A 24,608-nucleotide genomic window follows, 5' to 3' on the forward strand; every position below is an offset into this window, starting at 1 on the left:
ACAGTTCAGATGCACACAAAGTGGACCATGTTAGCCCGAGTGTTTAAATACCCAAGCATCTGAATGATGAACCATGGGAAATCAGGCAATTTACCATAAGAAGGCATCTAACATGCTCATTAAAACCTTATGAAAACAAAGATTCTGAACTTGATTCATCAGAGTAATAAAGAAATGGGCATCATGCAGTTATTAGAGGTCATAACTGTTCTCTCATCAGTCAGTGTGTCAGTTTATCTGACACAAAAATCAACCTGTGTCTGATAAGAATTGATTTGTAGCTACTTATACTATAAGACCTAATTCTGCTTAATAATCAGGACTGTTTGAATTTTTGCGTCACTATGTTAATGAACATTACAGAAAATGAAACCACTTCAAATTTTACCAAATCTACAATATTCTTATCTCCCATTTTCATGATATAAATTTAGTCAACTTCAAATGCTGCAAATTACAGGTGAATTGTTTGTAATCTTTAATACATGATAATCTATACAAAGCTAGAACAAGAATTTCATTGCAATCTTAAACTACTGTTTTATTTCTGGTGCCTAGGAAATACATTTTGTATTTTGTGAAAATAATTAGCACATACTATACAAAAGGTTACCTATTTAATGAAGACCATTTGGTAAAAGATAAACCATGTAGGTTATCTTTCTGTTTGTGCAAGTATACACACACATATGAACAAATAAAGATAAAAGAAATGAATTTTTTTAAACTGGACAAAACCTCTACAATTAAAATTTTTTATGTGATATCAGGTCAATATTTGTCATACCTTCACGCCAACATCATCTGGTTGAAGCTCACGAGAAGTCATCACATAGGATATTTCACCTTGGTGTGTACTCTGTCGACATACGGCACATTTAACTGAGAAGTTTCTCCGACCAAAACTGGCTCGTTCCACAAGGATACGTATACACTCAATACAATAACAGTGACCACACTGCATTACACTCCACTGAAAGTCAAATATTTGGCAATCTTTATCCACACTGAGTAAAGAAAACTTCAATCCTTAATTCAGAAAAGATTTATCAACATTTGTTCTATATTAAAAACATAAAACTTCAGTCTTTATTTCAGAAAATTGAACATATTTTCCACAGCAAAAATAGAACAAGAGGACCATGATGGTCCTGAATCGCTCACCTATCTCCACATGACCCAGTGTTCAACTGAGTATGACATCGTTATTTCTATTATATGACATAGTGACCTAGTTTTTGAGCACATGTGACCTAGATATCATCAAGATAAAAAATTCTGACCAATTTTCATGAAGATCCATTGAAAAACATGGCCTCTAGAGAGGTCACAAGGTTTTTCTATTATTTGACCTAATGACCTAGTTTTTGAAGGCATGTGACCCACTTTTAAAATTGACCTAGATATCATCAAGGTGAACATTCTCACCAATTTTCATGAAGATCTCGTGAAAAATATGGCCTCTAGAGAGGTCACAAGGTTTTTCTATTTTTCGACCTACTGACCTAGTTTTTGACCACACATGACCCAGTTACGAACCTGACCTAGATATCATCAAGCTGAACATTCTCACCAATTTTCATGAAGATCCATTGAGAAATATGGCCTCTAGAGAGGTCACAAGGTTTTTTCTATTTTTAGACCTACTGACCTAGTTTTTGACCCCACGTGACCCAGTTTTGAATCTGACTTAGATATCATCAAGATGAACATTCTGACCAATATTCATGAAGATCTCATGAAAAATATGGCCTCTAGAGAGGTCACAAGGTTTTTCTATTTTTAGATCTACTGACCTAGTTTTTAACCCCACGTGACCCAGTTTCGAACCTGACCTAGATATCTTCAAGGTAAACATTCTGACCAATTTTCATGAAGATCCATTGAAAAATATCGCCTCTAGAGAGGTCACAAGGTTTTCCTATTTTTAGACCTACTGACCTAGTTTTTGACCGCACATGACCCAGTTTCGAACTTGACCTAGATATCATGAAGGTGAACATTCTGACCAATTTTCATGAAGATCCATTGAGAAATATGGCCTCTAGAGAGGTCACAAGGTTTTTCTATTTTTAGATCTACTGACCTAGTTTTTGCCCCCACATGACCCAGTTTCGAACTTGACCTAGATATCATCAAGGTGAACATTCTGACCAATATTCATGAAGATCTCATGAAAAATATGGCCTCTAGAGAGGTCACAAGGTTTTTCTATTTTTAGATCTACTGACCTAGTTTTTAACCCCATGTGACCCAGTTTCGAACTTGACCTAGATATCATCAAGATGAACATTCTGACCAATTTTCATGAAGATGCATTGAGAAATATGGCCTCTAGAGAGGTCACAAGGTTTTTCTATTTTTAGACCTAATGACCTAGTTTTTGACCCTACGTTACCCAGTTTCGAACTTGACCTAGATATCATGACGATAAACATTCTGACCAATATTCATGAAGATCTCATGAAAAATATGGCCTCTAGAGAGGTCACAAGGTTTTTCTATTTTTAGACCTACTGACCTAGTTTTTGACTCCACGTGACCCAGTTTCGAACTTGACCTAGATATCATCAAGGTGAACATTCTGACCAATTTTCATGAAGATCTTGTGAAATATATGGCCTCTAGAGAGGTCACAAGGTTTTTCTATTTTTAGACCTACTGACCTAGTTTTTGATGGCACGTGACCCAGTTTCGAACTTGACCTAGATATCATCAAGATGAACATTCTGACCAACTTTCATAAAGATCCCATGAAAAATGTGACCTCTAGAGTGGTCACAAGCAAAAGTTTACGGACGCACGGACGACGGACGACGGACACCGCGCGATCACAAAAGCTCACCTTGTCACTTTGTGACAGGTGAGCTAAAAATTCAAAAGGTTTAAATTATTAACATCTGTTCTATATAACACAACTTAACTCCTTAATTGATAAAAGATAAATATTCTCGAGACATAAGGAATACTGTAACACCTAGTAATACCTCTTTTCCCAACTCCTGCTGACAGATAGGGCATGGCTCCGGATTGGTCCCATCTTTGTTATTGGTCTGGTTCTAAAACAAGTAAATATCACACAAAGATATACAAATAAGATACCGGTAGTTTCTTATATAGTCCAAAAATTAAACACTGGATTTTCAATTGTTTTTCTTTATCTTATTCTTATAGTAACATCAACAACATGTGATCAGTAAAAATGTGAACAGTTATTACACTTTTTTCAAATATTGTTATAACTAAAATGATGTTTATTACTTTTTTTCATTAAAACATTAATTACTGGAAAAAGTATTCCTAGATAATATCCCCACAAATTGATAACAACTGAGAAGCTGCATAATTAATTCACAAAGAATAGTGATTAAGCAGTAACTGTTTTAGGTGTTTCAAATCATATATTAAGTTGTGTGCAGCAAATTGTTGTTGCAATTTTATTTAACAGGAATGCTAAAATTTGCTACAATAAAAATTCGCAAGGACCAGGTAGTGAGCTTCAGCAACTGAGTTACTGATTCTTAAGCAGTCAAGAGCATTTCAACATACAAAATATTATGAAAATTGTGGGAACCAAATGAACCTCTGTACTCGGGTTCTTCAGGGTTCTTAAGTTCTCCAGGATCTTCAAGTTCTACAGGGTTCCCAAATTCTCCAGGCTACTAAAGTTCTCATGGGCACTCAAGTTCTCATTGGTACTCAAATTCATCAGGGTACTTATATTCTCCTGGGTTATCAGGTCTCCAGGGTTCTCAAGTTCTCCAGGGAACTAAAGTTCTCATGGGCACTCAAGTTCTCTAGGGTACTAAAGTGTTTCAGGGATCTTCAAGTTTTCCAGGATCCTTAAATGTTCCAGTGTTCTCAAGTTCTCCATGGTACTCAAGTTATTGCTGCTCCACTTTAATTTTATTCATTCATTTTCACTTAATTTTGTGGACTGACAATATATCAAAATTTAGAAAAAATATTCCCGTCAATGATCAACAAAGTACTTGCAAATAAAATGTTAAGAATTTACCTTAGCAAGGTTAGTCAGATAGAGTAACTGCCCCTGCTTTTTTCTCAACTCTCCCTGGGCAACAATTCTGTCAGATGCCAGCTTAAGCTTGTGTTGTGAAAGCTAAAATACATAATAATTCTTTAAGAAGTGGAACATGTTACACTCTAAGATAATTTCTGTGGTCATTACAATTAAACTAACACATTCTGAGGTAAAAAAAGATGTTTTTTTTGTAGCTAAAGTTTTCCTAAGTCATTTATAAATATCCATTATAAAATAAAAATGGAAAATATCAACAGCAAACTAATAGCTTTACACTATCCATATTTCTGCACCTTTGCCAATACTTTTCTTTTACTACATTTTGAAGTATAATTCTGACTCTCATATATATTTACCTCAGTTTTTTCCAGGATATTTAGCTGTGGTGTTTCTGGGACAGGTTCATCAGGAAGGCGGAGTCTAAGCCTTGTTGTTGACATGTCCAACTCATCAAAGCTTGCTACATGCTCTTTGATACCTGCCCAGTGTGCTCTCAGTTTCTATAATTGTTAAAATTAGTATAAATGTAAACTGTTTACATGGGATTTCTCACTGAAATCTGAAGAAATATTATCTGGGCTCATTTGCATGAAGGATCTGGGGGGTTTTGTGTTGATTGGTTTATCGTCACAGCAACACAGTTATAGGTCAAATGGCAACTTTCTTGCACTTGACAGTGTAGGAAGACTAAAGGCACTCATCTGAACCATTAACCTTCCAGAAGCCAGCTGGATAGCTTCCTCTTATGACAGAATTCTACACCCAAAACAAAGTTCTCAAACCTACAGGAGTCAGCAAACTTAAGCACTCAGCCCTGACAACCTGCCTCTACACCCACTTTACTCCATTTCCTTGCACTTACATTTCAGAAAGTTGTTTTTGTTGGTGATTTTCTTTTTCTTTTCAAAGTGTTTGTAAATTTCAAAAGCTGGATGTTTGGAACTTTCTTGAACACTATTATTTTGAATTTAAAAAGAATATGAGATAACAAAAAAACAGAGTTATGGACCGGACACGAAACAGACCCTGTTACCCTTTGACCTCTAAGTGTGACCTTGACCTTAGAGCTAGGGGTCTGGGTCTTGCACATGACATGTCATATCATTATGGTGAACATTTATGCCAATTTATTTCAAAATCCCTAAACGGATGGCAGAGTTACAGCCCGGACAAGAATTTACACAGACGCACGCACACACTGACACACACACATGGACGGACAGTGCGATTTTAATATGCCCACAATTATGAGCATAAAAAAACAAATATACAGCATAATATTTACTGTAAATGTTCAAGAGCAAGTCTAAATTAGTGACTTAAAATTCTTCACTGCATAGGTTTTAAATAGCTGATATAGGTGATTTTGTAGATCAGGGTTGTTTTTTGCCTTTTACCTTGAATTCTTTCTTCAGTGCTTCAAGCAGTTTGATATGGGTTGTTCCATTCTCTATCAACTCATCTGATACTGAAAGGTAAAGATACACTGCAAAAAATTAATGAATGGTGATGACTTTTTTTACACAGAGAAGGAAATGAATCTACTGTTCACATATTTATCTGTGGCATGAAATGCATTGTAAGACACCCAGTAGTGTAACAATTTACTAAATTTCTCCACTGTCCAACATGGCTCACATTCAAACATCTAGTCACACCCACAGGCAGTATCCAGTAAAATAGAAACATCTTAACCTTTACCCTGCTAAATTTCTAAAATGAACTTGTCCATCTTTCAATTTGGACAGTACCATTCACTGTTAAAAGGGGTGCTTACCAAAAAGATACTGACTGAATGGTGAACAGTGCAGACCATGATTAGACTGCACGGATGTCAGCTGCCAGCAGGCTAAGGGATAAGCAAAAACTCACATCTAAAACAGCACTTCTATAAAATCAATTATTTTCATGGGGACCTTAATTTCGTGAATTTCATGACTGCATCAATCCATGAAAATTTAATCCTAACAAACATACTGAATTCACATTCACTCACTCTCCATGAAATCAAATCACCTTGAAATAGTCATTTTAGCCTAAGCCACAAAATTTTGTCAAAACAATTAAATGACTTCACATTAATTATTCACATAAGATTCTCATTTGTGATCAGGGCAAATCATGAAGAATTAACACAGTCACTGTATATAAATTTAACAAAGGAATGGCCTTTGGAATGCACAGATCGACATCAATGCTTGAATAAATCTGTTACAATACTTACCCCTGTAATGCTTAGCAAAGGATAATATACTTTTCAGAGCTTTTTCTGCCTCACTATCTGCCCAGGTACCCTGCCTCTTTGTGTTCACCTGATAACCAAGGTGATCTAAGTGACTGTCTATACCTCTGTAATGTAGATTCAATACCGAAATAATTATAAACAGCTGACCTTATCTTCTGATCTCGAACTGAAGTTCCTTTGCTTTCATTTTCTTAGAACAGAAAACCAGACGGACAGTGCCGTTGTTTATACCACTGGGTGATATGGTACAAATGTACTTACATGAAAGATGTGGAACATCTGAATTTTGATGTACTTTCATGAAAGATGTGGAACATCTGAATTTTGAACCAGTGACCACATTATACCAATGAAACCCAAAATTTATTTAAATATATATCATTAAATAATTATGGTCATATGGTAACATTCCAGCTTAAGAAGAGAAGACACCAAGTGCTCATTTGAGCACTGAAGCATGGCTGGGTACCTGTAAAAATCCAACAGCTTTCCCTGTGTAAGCTATGAGCTTCCTCACATGAAATAATTCTACATCAATAATGCAAGTGGTTCATATTGGTGATCCTAACCATAGGGGCCTATCATTATTTCACTATCTAAACTTTTTCACACAACAATCAAGCAACAGAGCTTTCTGCATTCCCCAATTATAAGCAGGTTTTATGACAATTTCCTGACAAACAAGAGCTGTTCGTAAGACAGCACGCTTGACTTTTCTCAGTGCTTGACTCTGAATTAGAGCTTTGCAGTAAAAGGGGCTTTACTCAATCAAATATATAATCAGAGTTAGGGGGATTGTTTCTCCTGGTGTAGACTTTGATAGTAAATAACCATTTTAGGTCAATATCTTTGATAGTAACAGACGTATTTGACTTAATAACAAGAGCTGTCGGAGGACAGCAACGCTCGACTATTCAACAGCCTTGTCAATTGAATCAATACAAAAGTCGAAAAAGGGGCATAATTTTGTAAAAATGGGAGAAAGGGTTATTGAACCTTCAAAGTGCTTATCAGCTCATAAAGTGAACAAGTGCGTGAAGTTTCAATCCTTTCCCATAAGTGGATACTGAAATACCAGCTTACATATAAAAACTTAACCAAAAACTGCTAAGTTGAAAAAGGGGCATAATTTTGAAAAAAAAATGCAAAGTAGAGTTATGGGACCTACACAGTGCATGTCAGATCATGACAGTAAACAAGTGTGTGAAGTTTAAATCCATTCCCATTAGTGGGTACTGAGATACCAGCTTACATACAAACCCTTAACCAAGAATTTCTAAGTCAAAAAAGGGGCATAATTTTGTAAAAAAGCAAAATAGAGTTATGGAACCTGTGCAATGTAGGTCAGTTTATCACAGTGAACAAGTGTGTGAAGTTTCAATCCATTCCCACAAGTGGTTACTGAGATACCAGCTTACATACAAAACCTTAACCAAGAGTTTCTAAGTCGAAAAGGGGGCATAATTTTGTCAAACAGCAAAACAGAGTTATGGAACCTGTGCAATGTAGGTTAGTTTATTACAGTGAATAAGTGTGTGAAGTTTCAATCCATTCCCACAAGTGGTTACTGAGATACCAGCTTACATACAAAACCCTTTAAACCCAAGAATTTCTAAGTCGAAAAAGGGGCATAATTTTGTAAAAAAGCAAAATAGAGTTATGGAACCTGTGCAATGTAGGTCAGTTATCACAGTGAATAAGTGTGTGAGTTTCAATCCATTCCCACAAGTGGTTACTGAGATACCAGCTTACTACAAAACCTTAACCAAGAATTTCTAAGTTGAAAAAGGGGCATAATTTTGTAAAAAAGCAAAATAGAGTTATGGAACCTGTGCAATGTAGGTCAGTTTATCACAGTGAATAAGTGTGTGAAGTTTCAATCCATTCCCACAAGTGGTTACTGAGATACCAGCTTACATACAAAACCTTAACCAAATCGGGACGCGGAAGCGGACGCCGACGCCGACGCCGACCCATGGGTGAGTCCAATAGCTCACTATTCTTTGAATAGTCGAGCTAAAAAACTTAAGCCAATGGTGATGCCGACACTGGGGCGAGTGCAATAGCTCTATTTTTTCTTCGAAAAGTCAAGCTAAAAATACATCCCATATACTTACTTTTCAACAAAGGAGAAAAGTTTTGCTTCATAAGTCTCAAATATTTCCTCTGACTGACAGAATGGACAACTGAAATACAAAAAATAATATGTATTTAACTTTAGGCATTGATTTTACACTGATCAAAATATAGTTCTTTAAAAAGGCTCCGATATAAAAAGTTATTTTTTTGAGATGAACACATTACAGCAAAATGTGTAAGTTTTCCACATTATATCACTAAAAACATCTTAGTACTGTTTTTTATACCCCCCTCAAACATGTTTGGGGGAGGGGGGGCTATATAGGAGGCAGTTTTGTCCCATTGCGTCCCGTCGCGTCCCTGTCGTGTCGCGTCCTGTCGCGAAATCTATTATTTCAGTTATAACTAAATAGATCTGATTCAAACTTAAAACAGATGTTCCACCTCATCACCCACATCATGTGACACAAGATGCATAACTCTGACACCAATTTTTCATGAATTATGCCCCCTTTTACTTAGAATTTAAGGTTAAAGGGAAGTAACCTTTTTTTAAACTTTTGTTCTGAGTTACTTCCCCTTAAATTCCAAGAATTAGTCTATTCTATTTTCTATTTTCTGATTTTCAATATTTTAGGTATTTTTCTAACTTTTTTATTATTAGTCCTATGTAAAAAATAAAGACATTTTTCTGCGGTAACATGTGTCAACAAGACACTTTTTTGTATTCATTTTTAGTGTATCTCTAATATTAGAGATTTTTATATTTACCTCATTCCTCATCCTGGGCACATATACTAGTATTACTTATATGTGCCGCGGAAGCCCAAGATGAAGTACTCCAAAGACGAGTAAAAATTTTTCTTTAAGTAATAAGTTTTTTTTTTACGTTTTATATTATTCTAAGTATTTTTTAAAATTTCTTATGGTTGCCATTCTGTGACAAGAGGGTATGGTGGGGGTATAAGTCTGTGACAGTTCTAGTTTTTTCTGTTACTACCTCAAGTACTACACTTTATTTTTGGCCTCAAATGAAAGTAAAAAGTATTCACCCTGTATGATAGTTAGTTCATACATCCTTCTGAAACGCTTCATGTCTCAGCTTTAACTGTTTCAAGGGATACAAGCAAAAATTTCATAAATGTTAAGCATGATGAAAAATTGCATTGAGAGCAACAGTCAAGGCTGTATCTCTAAGGTCAAGGTTACAGGTAAGTACCCTTACCCTACATCCTAACCCACACGTAAGGGCACACCCCTTCAAGAGCATCCAGAATGCCCCTGAAGTGATGTGCCCTTGTCTGCAGGTAATCATTCATCACTAGTGAAATCTTCCTTTTCCCAAATACAGCTTAATTTTATAACATTAAATTATCATTATAATATGCCCTGTGTTTTTATAGAAAACCAGCTGTTAAAATATAAACATTAAACTTAATTGAACATTCAAATTCTTACATTTTCAGGATTTCATCAACAGGTCTTAAGCAACATTCCACTGTCTTGTTGATAAGGTCCTGTGAGGGTTTACCCTCTAATCCTTTCATTGCTTTCTGTACTGCCTTATAGGCAGCCTCCATTCCAGATAGTTGGCTATTTACAGCATATTCCAGTCCAGCCGCAGAACGACAACTATAGGCAAAGAATGCACATTTTATTGTCAGGCACTATATCCCTAAAAATTTATTTTGTAATATACAAATTTTCTTTAATGTGATTCCAATACAAACAGAATTTTAAATAACTACTACAAAACTCTGATCACTCTAGGCTGCAAGGGAATGAAAATATTTTTTTTGAGTTTTCTTGGATTTCAAATGATGCAAACACTAGAGAATATAAGAAAACAATGCAGGTATCACAGGAATTTCTGAAGTGAGCCTAGGTGCTCAAACCATTTTTGCTCGAGGGTATGGAGTTTCATTGTTGTAAGAACAGGATACTTTCTGTGACAAAATTTCACTATCTATAAAGAAAGCTGATGATTGCATCTCATTATATTCTTTTAGTGAAAAACACCTGTTCATATTCACGGCTGTCATTAATTATGAACCTAGGAAGTCATACAAATGCCCAATATTATCAAACCTACCAAACTAAAGTCAAAATTGTTAATTTCCGACTTTAATCTTACCTTCTGACTAGAGTATTGATTTGTGGGTTTCTGTTATCAAGCAGGTCATCCCTGACCTTGAGAACAAGATTATCATCAAGGTCACGGTCTATAGCCCATTGTATCACCTCTAACCACCATTCACTAGAATCCTTGAACTAGAAAATGCATGAAAAAGGTAAGTGCCAGAACCATCTACAACAATTTATAAACATGTTAAGATATATTCTGCACCAGATGCTTAGTATTTCAGATTTCTAACTATAGAACTAGACAAATCATGCATATATGAAATTAAGATCTCACTATATAGTTCAAAACAGAAAGATAACGCAGGATTTTTATACCTTTAAAGCTGCCTCAGAGACACCATGTTTCAGGGTCATAAAATTAAGACTAGATAGCTATCTGAGAATGCAACCTTATCATAACCTTACAAATTCAAAATCATGCTCAAAAACAAGCAATCAGATATTGGAGTTCAAGAAAGGTCTCAAACATCATTTCTATATTTTTGTAATCTGGAATAAACTCAACAGAAACTAAATTAGTGCTTCAAGATTTTTTATGAAACTATAAAAAAAACTAGAGCTGCTTTTGAGAAAAGGGCATGTCTCCCACACTTGCCTAATCATCTGAATAGTAGTATATGAGTCAACCATGCACCAAGACCTCAACTGCCTTATCAGACTTTCAGTGCTTTGATTATCAAAAACAAGTTTCAAGGCTCATAATTCCGAAGTGCCTGGGCCAATTTGGCTAGTTATCGAATTTGGCCAAGGACTTATTGGCGAACACATTTTGTTTAAGTTTGGTGAAGATCAGATGAGAAATGTTCGTCTTAGAGTGCAGACAAGATTTGTGACAGGCAGACACACAGACAGTCACACACACACACAGACAGGAGTAAATCAATATGCCTCCCACACCACTGTGTGGTGGGAGACATAACAAGCATAAGCACACATTAAATGAATGAATACAAACTTTACAAACCTCTCTTTGAAGTTGTTTAACATCGAGCTGCAATGGAACCAGTGCCTCCTCTGTGCTTTTCGCATATGCCACAGCTTTTGCCATATATTTATCACGTAATTCATCTATCTGAAATTGAGAGATATAATTCACTAAACTGTAATTAAATGATGCAATTAATTGATCTGTAATTTTGTGATGTCCTTCATTTACCTGAATTTTAGTGACTTCATTCATTGACCAGTAACTGAATGATGTAACTCATTAATCTGTAGTTGAGAGATGTAATTCATTACTCTGTAATTAAGTGATGTAATTCATTAATATGTAGTTGGGAGATGTAATTCCATATTCTTTTATTATGTGATGTTATTAATTACTCTGTAAGTAAATGACGTTACTCATTATTCGTGTTAAGAGATATAATTCATTAATCTGGAATTTAGTGTGTCCTACAGACCAGGAACCAAGATAAATCAAAGTTCTATTTACTCCTCTGACAACAATATCAGAAGGCTGTCCAAATATTTTAATACTGTTTCAGAACATGACTGAAATATGTATTTTAACAAGAGCTGTCAGCTGACAGCGTGCTCGACTATTCTCAGTGCTTGATAGTATAATATAAGCTACGAGTAAAACTTTAACATTACAATAAGCATATTCTAAGTCGAAAAGGGGCCATAATTCAGTCAAAATGCTTGATAGAGTTGCCTCCTCCTTTTTACATACTGGGGTCATGATGGTAAACAAGTATGCAAAATATGAAAGCAATATCCCGATGGACTTTGAAAATATTTGGGGTGGTACGCAAACTTTAACATTTGTGTGATGCTCACGCTAATGCCGATGCTGGGGCGAGTAGGATAGCTCCCCTATTCTTCGAATAGTACAGCTAAAAATGTTACAAGCTTTTGATTTGCTGGTAAATGACCTCTGGACAAGGAAACCAATTAAAATCCTACATGGGAATAAATTGAAATCACTGAGTCTCAGAATTTCTATCTCTTTAACAATAAATTATATATAAATGTTCATACGACACCTGTTTAGACAACTGGTGGTCTCTGAGTGTGGGATCCACTCCCTCTGGTTTGGACATGAGAATCTCGTGCAGGTTATACATGGCATGTAACTGTTGTAGACTGTCTGTTTTCAAAGTGTCTTTGTGCTCTTCAACTGATCTTAGAACATCCCTGTACTTCTCTACAGCTTCAACAAACTGCAATAGTATTGTTTGTTCATTTGAGATAGAACATTGTTTTAATATTGTATACATTTGAACCTGCATTTGGGGGCCACCTATATTAAGCACCCACTTGCCTAAGACGGCCAATCACCTAACTTCCAAATTAACTTCTTGATCTATTTTTGACTAGTCTTAAACAGCCACCTGTAACACTCCCTTGCTTGGCTGCTTAATACAGGTTTGACTGTTCAATGCAGATCAGCTAATTGTGTTCATGGATGCTTTTTAAATAGTACTACTTCTTTTTATTTTTTAACACTTAGCCTGCTGGCAGCAAGCCGTTCTGCCTTTGCGTCCAGAGCAGACCAAGATCAGCCTGCCGTGCAGGCTGATCATGGTCTGCACTGTTCACCATTCAGTCAGTATCTTTTTGGTAAGCACCCCTTTTAACAGTTAATGGTTCCGTCCAAATTTAAAGATGGACAAGTTCATCATAGAAATTTAGCAGGGTAAGGGTTAATAACAATCAGGAAACAACAAACCAGTTCTATTATGTATGTAGATGTTACAAATGATATCCTACCTGCTCATTTATGATATGTAATCCTGCCTCTCCGTTCATGGCAGCTACCAGAGCCCTGTGGGATTCCTCTGCCTCAAGCTTAGCTTTCTTTGTCAGAGATTCCAGCAATTCTTCCATTGTCATTGTACTGAAAACAAACAGCAGTTTTATACTTGCACATACTCCACATGGTGATTGTGAGTCAGCACAGGGGTTATTATTTCATATATTTCCAGGTATTACTACATGTGTTTCATTTCATTCTTAATGTCAATAAACCTACAAGATTCCTAAATTAAGAGCATTGCCATTTTCATATAATATTTAGTCATGAATGTTCAAAATATACTTGCAAAATCTAAATCCAAAGTTTAAAACTGGTAAATTTACACATAGCAAAGCAACTTCAACTAGTTATTTCAGATGCTTTGAACTACATTATAGAGATTTTTCAAACAAAAGCACTTCCACATTAGTGTGTTAATTTGTTTGCTATGTCAGGATTGGATATTTGGTGTTGCTTACCTCAACAGCTTTCAAAACTTTGTTATAAGCAGTAAGTTGACCAAATATTTTTTTCTTGATCTTGTTTACTGGAAGTATGTATCAACAGTAAAGTTACGTGATTCAACAATTCCAATCAATACATGTATACCTTTTATGAATAGGTAGAAATTCCCCTCTAACAGCCTGTGGATGGCAGCAAGCCTGTCTCAGTCGCAGTAATGGATACAATAACTGAGGAGAAAAAAAATAAAAAATCTTCCTATATTCTGTGTCATTCATATAAATGTTCATTGAACAAGCCCTTCTAATGTTTTCACTCAGTGGTGACCATCAGTACATTAAGATAAGACTAAAGGCAGCTATTCTTTGTTAACAGGTGAGTGATTTTTTTTATATCTTTATACATACACAAAGACTTACATTGAGAAGCATCAAAAGAAGTGAAAACTGGAATTAAACATGTAAAACCCATGCGGAATTCAGACTTTGTTCATTTCGAAGGCAGCTCAGAAGTAAAATACTACTTTTACACTACATTTTTATGAATTTTCAAAGAAAGAATTGCTTGTTTTTTTTTTCCAAAAAGCAAAAATGTGAAAGTTTGCTAAGGAATTACGTCATTAAAACAGTCTTCTACAAGGCAAGCAATTTCCATTAGGTACTAACACAAGAAAACTTGGATATTTATAAGAGAATTGTTCTCAATATTTACCTGACTAACAGTATGTCTGTCCAGACTACTCAACCTGATATTACTATCAGTCCACTTGCTTAACCTCTGTAAACATACAAGCAAGAACAATAATCTTTAAGTCAAATAAGCAACAGAAATTCTAAATTTTGAGCCATTTTAAGTCTCTTATAAAAATCTCTTTCATAAATGTGTCTGAAATGCAGTTGATTAAAATACAGTTGAAACTAGATAATTATCCTTCACCCAATTATCTCTGAATTCTGGCTGGAAGATATTTTCAAGTCCCATCTCAAAAGCATGTGGACAAAATATCATGTTACATTGCATTTCAGTTATCTAAACATAAAAAGCACTATCTCTTGGATTTCAAGATATGGAGTTTCCACTGCTTTTTAAAACAAAAGAAAGGAATATAAGAGCAGGCTGTTGTGAAATCTAAACAAAAAGTTTAGCAGATGGTTAAATGTCAGGATTCAAGAGTAAACACAGCTTTGTTGTAGTTTTGTTTTGTTTCAAGACAGGCAGGCAACAAATATCCTAATGCGATTTTCTAGAGCCTTCTGGGCAACTTGACAGAACCAGTGAAACTTGGTTTCATATCCTGAGAAAACAAAACAAGAGGACCATGATGGTCCTGAATCGCTCACCTCTTCCCACATGACCCAGTTTTGAGTATGACGTCGTTTTTTTCTATTATTTGACATAGTGACCTAGTTTTTGAGCTCATGTGACCCAGTTTTGAACTTGACCTAGATATTATCCAGATAAAAATTCTGACCAATTTTCATGAAGATCCATTGAAATATATGGTCTCTAGAAAGGTCAAAAGATTTAAATAATTTTAGACCTACTGACCTAGTTTTTGACCGCAGTTGACCCAGTTTCAAACTTGACCTAAATATCACCAAGATGAACATTCAGACCAATTTCAATACAGATCCCATGAAAAGTATGGCCTCTAGAGAGGTCACAAGGTTTTTTTATTATTTGACCAACTGACCTAGTTTTTTATGGCACGTGACCCAGTTTCAAACTTGACCTAGATATCATCAAGGTGAACATTCTGACCAATTCTTATGGAGACCCATTCACAAGTATGGTCTCTAGAGAGGTCACAAGGTTTTTCTATTTTTAGACCTAATGACCTAGTTTTTGACCGCACATGACCCTGTTTCGAACTTGACCTAGATATCATCAAGATGAACATTCAGACCAATTTTCATACAGATCCCATGAAAAATATGGCCTTTAGAGAGGTCACAAGGTTTTTCTATTATTTGACCTACTGACCTAGTTTTCGACGGCACGTGACCCACTTTCAAACTTGACCTAGATATCATCTAGATGAACATTCAGACCAATTTTCCTACAGATCCCATGAAAAATATGGCCTTTAGAGAGGTCACAAGGTTTTTCTTTTTATTTGACCTACTGACCTAGTTTTTGACCGCACGTGACCCACTTTCGAACTTGACCTAGATATCATCAAGGTGAACATTCTGACAAATTTTCATGAAGATCTCATGAAATATATGGCCTATAGAGAGGTCACAAGGTTTTTCTATTTTTAGACCTACTGACCTAGTTTTTGACCGCACATGACCCAGTTTCGAACCTGACCTAGATATCATCAAGATGAACATTCAGACCAACTTTCATACAGATCCCATGAAAAATATGGCCTCTAGAGAGGTCACAAGGTTTTTCTATTATTTGACCTACTGACCTAGTTTTTGACGGCATGTGACCCAGTTTTCAACTTGATCTAGATATTATCAAGGTGAACGTTCTGACCAATTTTCATGAAGATCTTGTGAAATATATGGCCTCTAGAGAGGTCACAAGGTTTTTCTATTTTTAGACCTACTGACCTAGTTTTTGATGGCACGTGACCCAGTTTCAAACTTGACCTAGATATCATCAAGGTGAACATTCTGACCAAGTTTCATGAAGATCTTGTGAAATATATGGCCTCTAGAGAGGTCACAAGGTTTTTCTATTTTTAGACCTACTGACCTAGTTTTTGACGGCACATGACCCAGTTTCGAACTTGACCTAGATATCATCAAGATGAACATTCTGACCAACTTTCATAAAGATCCCATGAAAAATGTGACCTCTAGAGTGGTCACAAGCAAAAGTTTACGGACGGACGGACGCACGCACGCACGCACAGACGGACGGACGACGGACACCGCGCGATCACAAAAGCTCACCTTGTCACTTTGTGACAGGTGAGCTAAAAACATGTTTCCACAAGGTTATAATGGGCAAGAAACCTGCAGGCAGGCGAATACCAAAATGCAACAGAAATCAACAGGTTTATAAGACAGAGCAAAGCAACAAATTAACAATCTTATTAAATACTGTAAACAAATTACCTCCATGGAGAGCCTCACACAATCTCTGTACTGCCTCCTGTAGAAATGTTCCTCTACTGGTGAAAATGTCAACCAATGAATTTCATCAGTCTGCTTTGGTATGTTAATCTAAAAATAAGTTTTCAAACCTTGTCAGTACCTTTTTCAACGCTGTGAAATTTCTTAAATAATTTTTGATGAAAACAATCAGGAAAATTAAAATATTAAATTCAGGAAGAAGAAAGTTTAACTGTACACATAAATTTGTATAAAACATCTCAAGTTTAAATCAATGGTAAGGAGGCCATGTAACTTCATTCACAACATTTATACCCAAGCCTCAAGCAAGTTTCATTTCTAATCTGGTTCCCTGTCCTAAAATTAAAAATTGTTCACAGAGGAACGGTCTAATTTTATTTCTAACGGCATTTACTTGTTCATACATGTGATCTCCCGCGCGGGAGGGTCAAAATCCCGATTTTTTCACCTTGCCTCCCGTCTCCCGACCAAAACCATATTTCTCCCGCTTTTCAAAAAAAATATATATATATCAGTATTATGACTGGGTTGATAATTACCGAGGAGTGAACATGTTTGCACAGTAAATCAAAGTGTCACTGACTGCTGTGTATTATACATGTTTGACACACATGTAGCTGGAGGAAAGAGTTGTTTTTCACAGGTGACTTATTAATTGTTTGTTTTGATAAGGGATTAGACAAGCAGAGCATTTTCCACCTGTCTCACGGGGCCGAATATCTGCCCATTCTCAATGCCAATTAAGCTCCATTTTTCACCAGTTCCCAGTCATAAGAAATAATTCCCAACTGAAATGAATTTTGATTATTCAAAGAAAAATTTTGCCCGGTAATAAAATCACATATTAAATAATTGTTGGAAAAACCATCCCATTACTATTTTTAGAACAGGAGTGTTATCTCCCCTTATGGAGTTACGCCATTTTCTTCCAATGTTTTACCAAATTAATTTGCTACTAAATTGGACATATTTCATTGAAAATTGGATATAAACACACACTCATTTATTTGATAACATCAATCTACATTATTTTGGTAAGGGTAAATACATGTTGATGCATTTCTGTTTTCTATTTTTTCATGTCAAAATCATCAGTATTTTTATACAAAAGTGGGTGGGGTAAGGAATTTACATAATTTATGAGTTGTGTTCAGACCAATTTAGAGCTTCATTTTTTTAAAGTCCTCGAGTAGAATAATGTTAATGCATGTTCACCTTCATTTCAGACCTAAATTGAGACTTTGTTTCTACAAATTTAATCTGTTAAGAAAGTTTAAAGTTAGAACAAGAAGGAGCTTCTGTAAGATAGCATGCTCGACTTTTCTCAGTGATTGACTCTGAATTAAAGCTTTGCCAGTAAAAGGGGCAATTAAAGCTTTGCCAGTAAAAGGGGAATAATAGTCAATAGCTTTGAATGTAACAGAGATATTAGACATTATATAAAACTTTAACAAAAAAAAAGAAGTTAAAAAGTGGCATAACTCTGTCAAAATTCAAATCAAGAGTTATGAGGATTGTTTCTTCTGGTGTAGACTTATATACATTATTTTGTGGCCAAAAATGTTGGATTTTGCCTCTAAGTTATGTGTCCGCGCGCTTAATTTATGTCGATGAAAAACCTCCAGTTTTGAGACCCCAACTCCAGCTGAAAAATGGCAAACCTCCAGTTTTGGGATTCTGAACTTATCACAAGTATGCTTGTTACAAATAACTTGTAACTGTTAAAGTCAATCCAAATTGAGCAAATAATTTCCGAAACCCTTACCTACTTCATTAATGAACTCTGGTACAGTTAAAGCTTTTAGAACATTAGTGTCATATGGATTCTATCTAACCTTTAGTCTGCTAGTGGCAAGTGATTTTGCCTTTGCAAACAGTGCAGACCAAGATCAGCCTGCACATCCATGCAGTATGACCATGGTCTGCACTGTTTGCTATTCAGTCAGTAAATTTTCAGTGAACACCCCTTTCAAAAGTTAATTGTTCTGTACAAATTGAATTTTTTTTTTTTGGTTGGGTTTAACGTCGCACCAACACAGTTCAGGTCATATGGCGACATTCTAGCTTCAATGGTAGAGGAAGACCCCAGGTGCCCCTCCGTGCATTATTTCATAGAACCACCGACCTTCTGTAAGCCAGCTGGATGGCTTCCCCACACGAAGAATTCAATGCCTCAAGTGAGGCTCGAAACCACATCGGTGAGGGGCAAGTGATTTGAAGTCAGAGACCTTAACCACTCGGCCACCGAGGCCCCCCCAAATTGAAAGATGGACAAGTTCATTATAGAAACTTAGCAGGGTAAGGGTTAAGGAAATCCAAATTTATAAAGGCCTGTTGCAAACACTTTCCCTGGAAGGCTGGCAGTTCTCCCATTCCTTGACATAAATTATTCTGAACAATGTCTAATGAAGTCATATGTTACAGTAATGAGGCTAACCTTCATGAACTTTATATTCTGTATTTGTATATATTCACCAGGGCTTAAGCTAGGCTAAGATTTTAGGGTGAAGTCACTTCTCCCTCAGGTAAGATTAGGGAGAAGTGGAGAGATTTTAGGGAGAAGTGGCGAGATTTTAGGGAAAACGTGGAAAGATTTTAGCACCATGACATGCAAGCTGAAAAAGGAACTAAATATGCTTAATATAACGTTACTATTTTCATTATTCCCTGTCTTTGATTACAAAATCTATTAATTTAAAGTAAATAACAAATTCACTGAAAATGTCAGTGATTCTGTTTTCTTATCATTTTTAACCTTGTGAATCTAATGTGATTAAACTGCAAATTCAAGTTTTTTTTCACTCTTGCAATGATTGTCCAAACCAAGAAAACCCTTTAAATATGAATACAATTAAAAAAAGTTAATTCCATATCAGCAGAAAAAAAAATAAATCAAGCTCCCAGTGCTAATGCGCTCAAAGCTCAAAGTCAGTCACTTTAAATAACAAGTATGTGAATTAAATACATGTCAATAGCAGTGACATCACTATGACATCATACGGAATACACATCTTCTTTGATCTGCTGGTGTCTCTTTGATACGCTGGTGTCGGCACACATTAAAAGAAACAGTTGTCAAACAGATTTAACCCAGTTTTTGATGGCAGGTGTCAAAAATTTGCGTAAATTTCAGTTACGTTATTTTAGTCACAGATAGTGTCAGTGATATTATTGTGTTTCTAAAGTTTGGGTTTTGAAAAATACGAGTAAAATTAAGTGGATTTAAGGAAATTACTGGAGCCAAACATGGTAAGATACTTTCTAATGGTCAAAAAAGAATGTGTAAGCTTATGTAATATAAATCCCTACTGCTTTGTTTATCAACAGTCAGTTTACAAAACAAGTGTCACCTTCGCACTTCTCCCTAATCTGAAGTAGGCGGAGCTTAAATTATGCTAGTCCTGGCTTCCAAAACTCTAAATGCCGCTTTTTGTATTTTGTTTTTTCATAGTTGCGGCTCCCATCAAAATCCAGTATATAAACCGAGAGCGCTGAAGATCTTAAGCTAAAATTATGCCATCGTGTATTCCAGTCAAGTGTCAACAGGCCGATAGCGGATAACTGGAGTGTGGATAAAAAAATCGGGCGACTTGAATTCCGCTTTGATGTTAGATTAGAGCGAAGTGGGGAGCTACAAAGCGACTATTTCGCTCAAGTTGCTCCCTAGCTCAAGCCCTGATTCACCAACCTGATCCAGGACATCATTTTTCACAGTTCTCCATAGAACAGAAGTGAGCAGGTCATGCATTGCATTCGGAAAACCATGACAAAATGGTGTGAAGACGAGTTTATTCCACCACATATGTACCCAGTATGGATCCACACCAAGAAACAGTAAAAGTCCGTACAGATCTGTAACAGATATGCCAAATTAAACTTGAATTTGCATAAATTAATGTCTTGACATATAACAGTAAAACACTGGTTGCTTGGATGAACAAATTGCTGAAGTTATCCTGGATTTTGAGCAATAAAAACATAGCAAATTTCAGGAAAATGACCATGGACCACTCAAGTGTTTCACTGTTCTCAAATGACTGTAGCTAAAGTGAGCAGTGTTTCATTGTTCTCAAACAACTGAAGCTAATGTGAGCAGTGCTTCATTGTTCTCAAACAACTGAAGCTAAAGTGAGCAGTGTTTCACTGTTCACAAACAACTGAAGCTAAAGTGAGCAGTGTTTCACTGTTCTCAAACAACTGAAGCTAAAGTGAGCTGTGTTTCACTGTTCTCAAACAACTGAAGCTAAAGTGAGCAATGTTTCATTGTTCTCAAACAACTGAAGCTAAAGTGAGTGAGCTGTGTTTCACTGTTCTCAAACAACTGAAGCTAAAGTGAGCAGTGTTTCACTGTTCTCAAACAACTGAAGCTAAAGTGAGCTGTGTTTCACTGTTCTCGAACAACTGAAGCTAGAGTGAGCTGTGTTTCACTGTTCTCGAACAACTGAAGCTAAAGTGAGCAGTGTTTCACTGTTCTCAAACAACTGAAGCTGAAGTGAGCTGTGTTTCATTGTTCTCGTGGATTTCATGGTTGAGTCAATCCACAAAATTTAATCCCAACAAACAAATAAAATTCCCATTCATTTTATGTTCAAAAGTTGAAATCCACAAATTATATCCCCACGAAATTGCCGTTGTGCTCAAAACCATGGAATTTCGTGCCCACGAAATTAAATGATTTTACAGTATGTGATATGACTGCCATTTAGCACATAAACAGTTGAAGTGAATGATCTGAATAAATGGTGAGAAACAATTCAGGTACATTGTTCCTGAACATGATCTCACTACAACATTAGCAATAATCTGATGTCATCTGACAAGAATGTTAAATTTTTCTCTTAGAAACATTTACATTTTCAACAAAATTTATCATAGTTGCTGTGAAATGCTAAACATTACTCACCATCTATACTTTTCTGTATAGGAGTACCTGTGACACACCATCTGTTTATTGCACTCAGGCGTAATGCCATTTCTGCTGTCTGAAAACAAACAGCATGAAAAATTACTATTGGAACGAGACTGTTGAAATGGTTCTTGAATACACTCAAGTGAAAGTATGATGTAGTAAGCACAAAAGAAAAATATTTTTGAAGAAATGAAAACAAAGATTTATCTTGAAGGCTTCACCAAACCTTGAAATATTAAAGACATGGCTGATAAATGACCAAATTCGCCACCCCTCTAAAACTGAAAGATTTAATATTTTTTTGTAAAGTGAGTGAGAGATGTTGGATTTTACAGCAAATCGACACAAAAAAAGGTCAAATATCGCCGAGCAGAAGTTATACTGAAAACATAAATTGAAAACATCTTTAAAAACATTTATATAAAAACATAAATATTATCAAAAGTATCAATTGTAAACATAATAATATGGCAATAGATATGTTTATTGTAAAATAATGGTGAATATCACCTGAGAAAAAGTAAAAGACACATTGTTTTTGTTAAATCATCTGAAATCAGACAATGCCACAATACTTCAAAGTACCGTAGTACTTAACTGCATTCAGTTACCTGTTTCTATTTTCTCACCTTTGTTGTGGTGCATTCCACCATCTGTGCTTCATCAAGACAGATCTTTAAAATAAGAAAATAGAAGCATTCCAAAAGCAATCAGTTCAAAAATTACAAAATATTTATGAGGATAAATTCTCCCTCTTGAAAAGACAAAGTGAAATACTGTAAAATCATTAGTTTTTGGGGAGACTAATTTGCAGTTATTATGTGGTTGAGTAGGTCCACAAAAAAGTAAAATTCCAACACATATGCTCAAAACTTTAAATCTACAAATTCATATCAAACCCATTTTGGTCAAACACGCCAAATTTCCTTCCAACAAAATGAAATAATTTCACAGTAGCAAAGCCAGTTTCAAAATTTAACAAGTCTATGATTTGTCATCATTAATTTAGGTACTTTGGAAGGTTTAATAATAAAAAAAAGCATGGTATGGTAAAGTTTTTTACAAAATTTCAATAATATTATTATTGTAGAAGATATTTTTATAATTTGTTTTCTTTATTCTATAAAGTCTACATAAAACACAAACTGCCCAGCAGCCGATAACTAGAAAATGCTTTTGTAAAAAAGCGCATGTCTCCCCCAATGCAAAGTCCTATAGGCAAGAAGTCAATAGGGGTCAGGAGCAAAAGTCAAAGAGACACTGATGGTTGGTTGCAATAGGGATCATCTACTTGGCATGTCCAATCATCCCCCTAAATTTCAACACTCTTGGCCTAGTGGTTCTCAAGTCACTGTTCAGGCTTCTGTGACCTTGACCTTTGATCAAGTGATCTCAAAATAAATAGGGGTCATCTACTCTGCAAGTCCAATCATCCTATTAAGTTTCAACATTGTAGGTCAAGTGGTTCTCAAGTTATTTCCAAAAAATGATTTTACATGAACAGGCCACTGTGGCCTTGACCTTTAATAGACTGACCCCAAAATCAATAGGGGTCATCTACTCTGCATGTTCAATCATCCTATGAAGTTTCAACATTCTGGGTTGAGTGGTTCTCAAGTTATTGATCGGAACTGGTTATCAATGTTCAGGCCCCTGTGACCTTGACCTTTAACGGGGTGATCCCAAAAACAATAGGGGTCATTTACTCTGCATGAACAATCATCATATGAAGTTTCAACATTCTGGGTCGAGAGGTTCTCAAGTTATTGATTAGAAATGGTTTTCCATGTTCAGGCCCCTGTGGCCTTGACCTTTAACAGAGTGACCCTAAAATCATTAGGGGTCATCTACTCTGTATGACCAATCATCCTATGAAATTTCATCATTCTGGGTCAAATGGTTCTCTAGTTACTGACCGGAAATGGTTTTCAATGTTCAGGCCCCTGTGACCTTGACCTTTCACAGAGTGACCCCAAAATCGTAAGGGGTCATCTACTCTGCATGACCAATCATCCTATTAAGTTTCAACATTCTGGGTCAAGTGGTTCTCAAGTTACTGACTGGAAATGGTTTTCAATGTTCAGGCCCCTGTGACCTTGACCTTTAATGGAGAGACCCCAAAATCGATAGGGGTCATCTAATTTGCATGTACAATCATCCTATGAAGTTTCAACATTCTGGGTCAAGTGGTTCTCTAGTTATTGATCGGAAATGGTTTTCCATGTTCAGGCCCCTGTGACCTTGACCTTTGACAGAGTGACCCCAAAATCAATAGGGGTCATCTACTCTTCATGACCAATCATCCTATGAAGTTTCAACATTCTGGGTCAAGTGGTTCTCAAGTTACTAACCGGAAATGGTTTTCAATGTTCGGGCCCCTGTGACCTTGACCTTTAATGGAGTGACCCCAAAATCGATAGGGGTCATCTACTCTGCATGTACAATCATCCTATGAAGTTTCAACATTCTGGGTCAAGTGGTTCTCTAGTTATTGATCGGAAATGGTTTTCCATGTTGAGGCCCCTGTGTCCTTGACCTTTGACAGAGTGACCCCAAAATCAATAGGGATCATCTACTCTTCATGACCAATCATCCTATGAAGTTTCAACATTCTGGGTCAAGTGGTTCTCAAGTTACTGACTGGAAATGGTTTTCAATGTTCGGGCCCCTGTGACCTTGACCTTTAATGGAGTGACCCCAAAATCGATGGGGTCATCTACTCTGCATGTACAATCATCCTATGAAGTTTCAACATTCTGGGTCAAGTGGTTCTCTAGTTATTGATCAGAAATGGTTTTCCATGTTGAGGCCCCTGTGACCTTGACCTTTGACAGAGTGACCCCAAAATCAATAGGGGTCATCTACTCTTCATGACCAATCATCCTATGAAGTTT

The 24,608-nt window shown here is 36.1% G+C and overlaps 1 protein-coding gene across 1 annotated transcript in view; it reads right to left on the bottom strand.

The window, feature by feature from the left end:
• The window catches only part of LOC128553423 (E3 ubiquitin-protein ligase SHPRH-like), a 49,573-nt gene that overhangs the window by 10,908 nt on the left and 14,057 nt on the right, over positions 1-24,608 (bottom strand). The window contains exons 8-25 of the mRNA XM_053534567.1: positions 22,344-22,388; positions 21,709-21,787; positions 20,494-20,657; positions 16,788-16,895; positions 14,425-14,490; positions 13,861-13,943; positions 13,227-13,353; positions 12,500-12,676; positions 11,476-11,583; positions 10,501-10,637; positions 9,825-9,998; positions 8,405-8,473; positions 6,267-6,391; positions 5,440-5,510; positions 4,399-4,542; positions 4,019-4,120; positions 2,988-3,059; positions 788-973 (exon numbers count right to left, since the gene is read on the bottom strand). Coding sequence (XP_053390542.1) covers positions 788-973; positions 2,988-3,059; positions 4,019-4,120; positions 4,399-4,542; positions 5,440-5,510; positions 6,267-6,391; positions 8,405-8,473; positions 9,825-9,998; positions 10,501-10,637; positions 11,476-11,583; positions 12,500-12,676; positions 13,227-13,353; positions 13,861-13,943; positions 14,425-14,490; positions 16,788-16,895; positions 20,494-20,657; positions 21,709-21,787; positions 22,344-22,388 — 2,037 coding nt within the window. The remainder of the gene's footprint in view (positions 1-787; positions 974-2,987; positions 3,060-4,018; positions 4,121-4,398; positions 4,543-5,439; positions 5,511-6,266; positions 6,392-8,404; positions 8,474-9,824; positions 9,999-10,500; positions 10,638-11,475; positions 11,584-12,499; positions 12,677-13,226; positions 13,354-13,860; positions 13,944-14,424; positions 14,491-16,787; positions 16,896-20,493; positions 20,658-21,708; positions 21,788-22,343; positions 22,389-24,608) is intronic.

This window comes from Mercenaria mercenaria, unplaced genomic scaffold, assembly GCF_021730395.1.
Source record: "Mercenaria mercenaria strain notata unplaced genomic scaffold, MADL_Memer_1 contig_3809, whole genome shotgun sequence".
Classification (NCBI taxonomy): domain Eukaryota; kingdom Metazoa; phylum Mollusca; class Bivalvia; order Venerida; family Veneridae; genus Mercenaria; species Mercenaria mercenaria.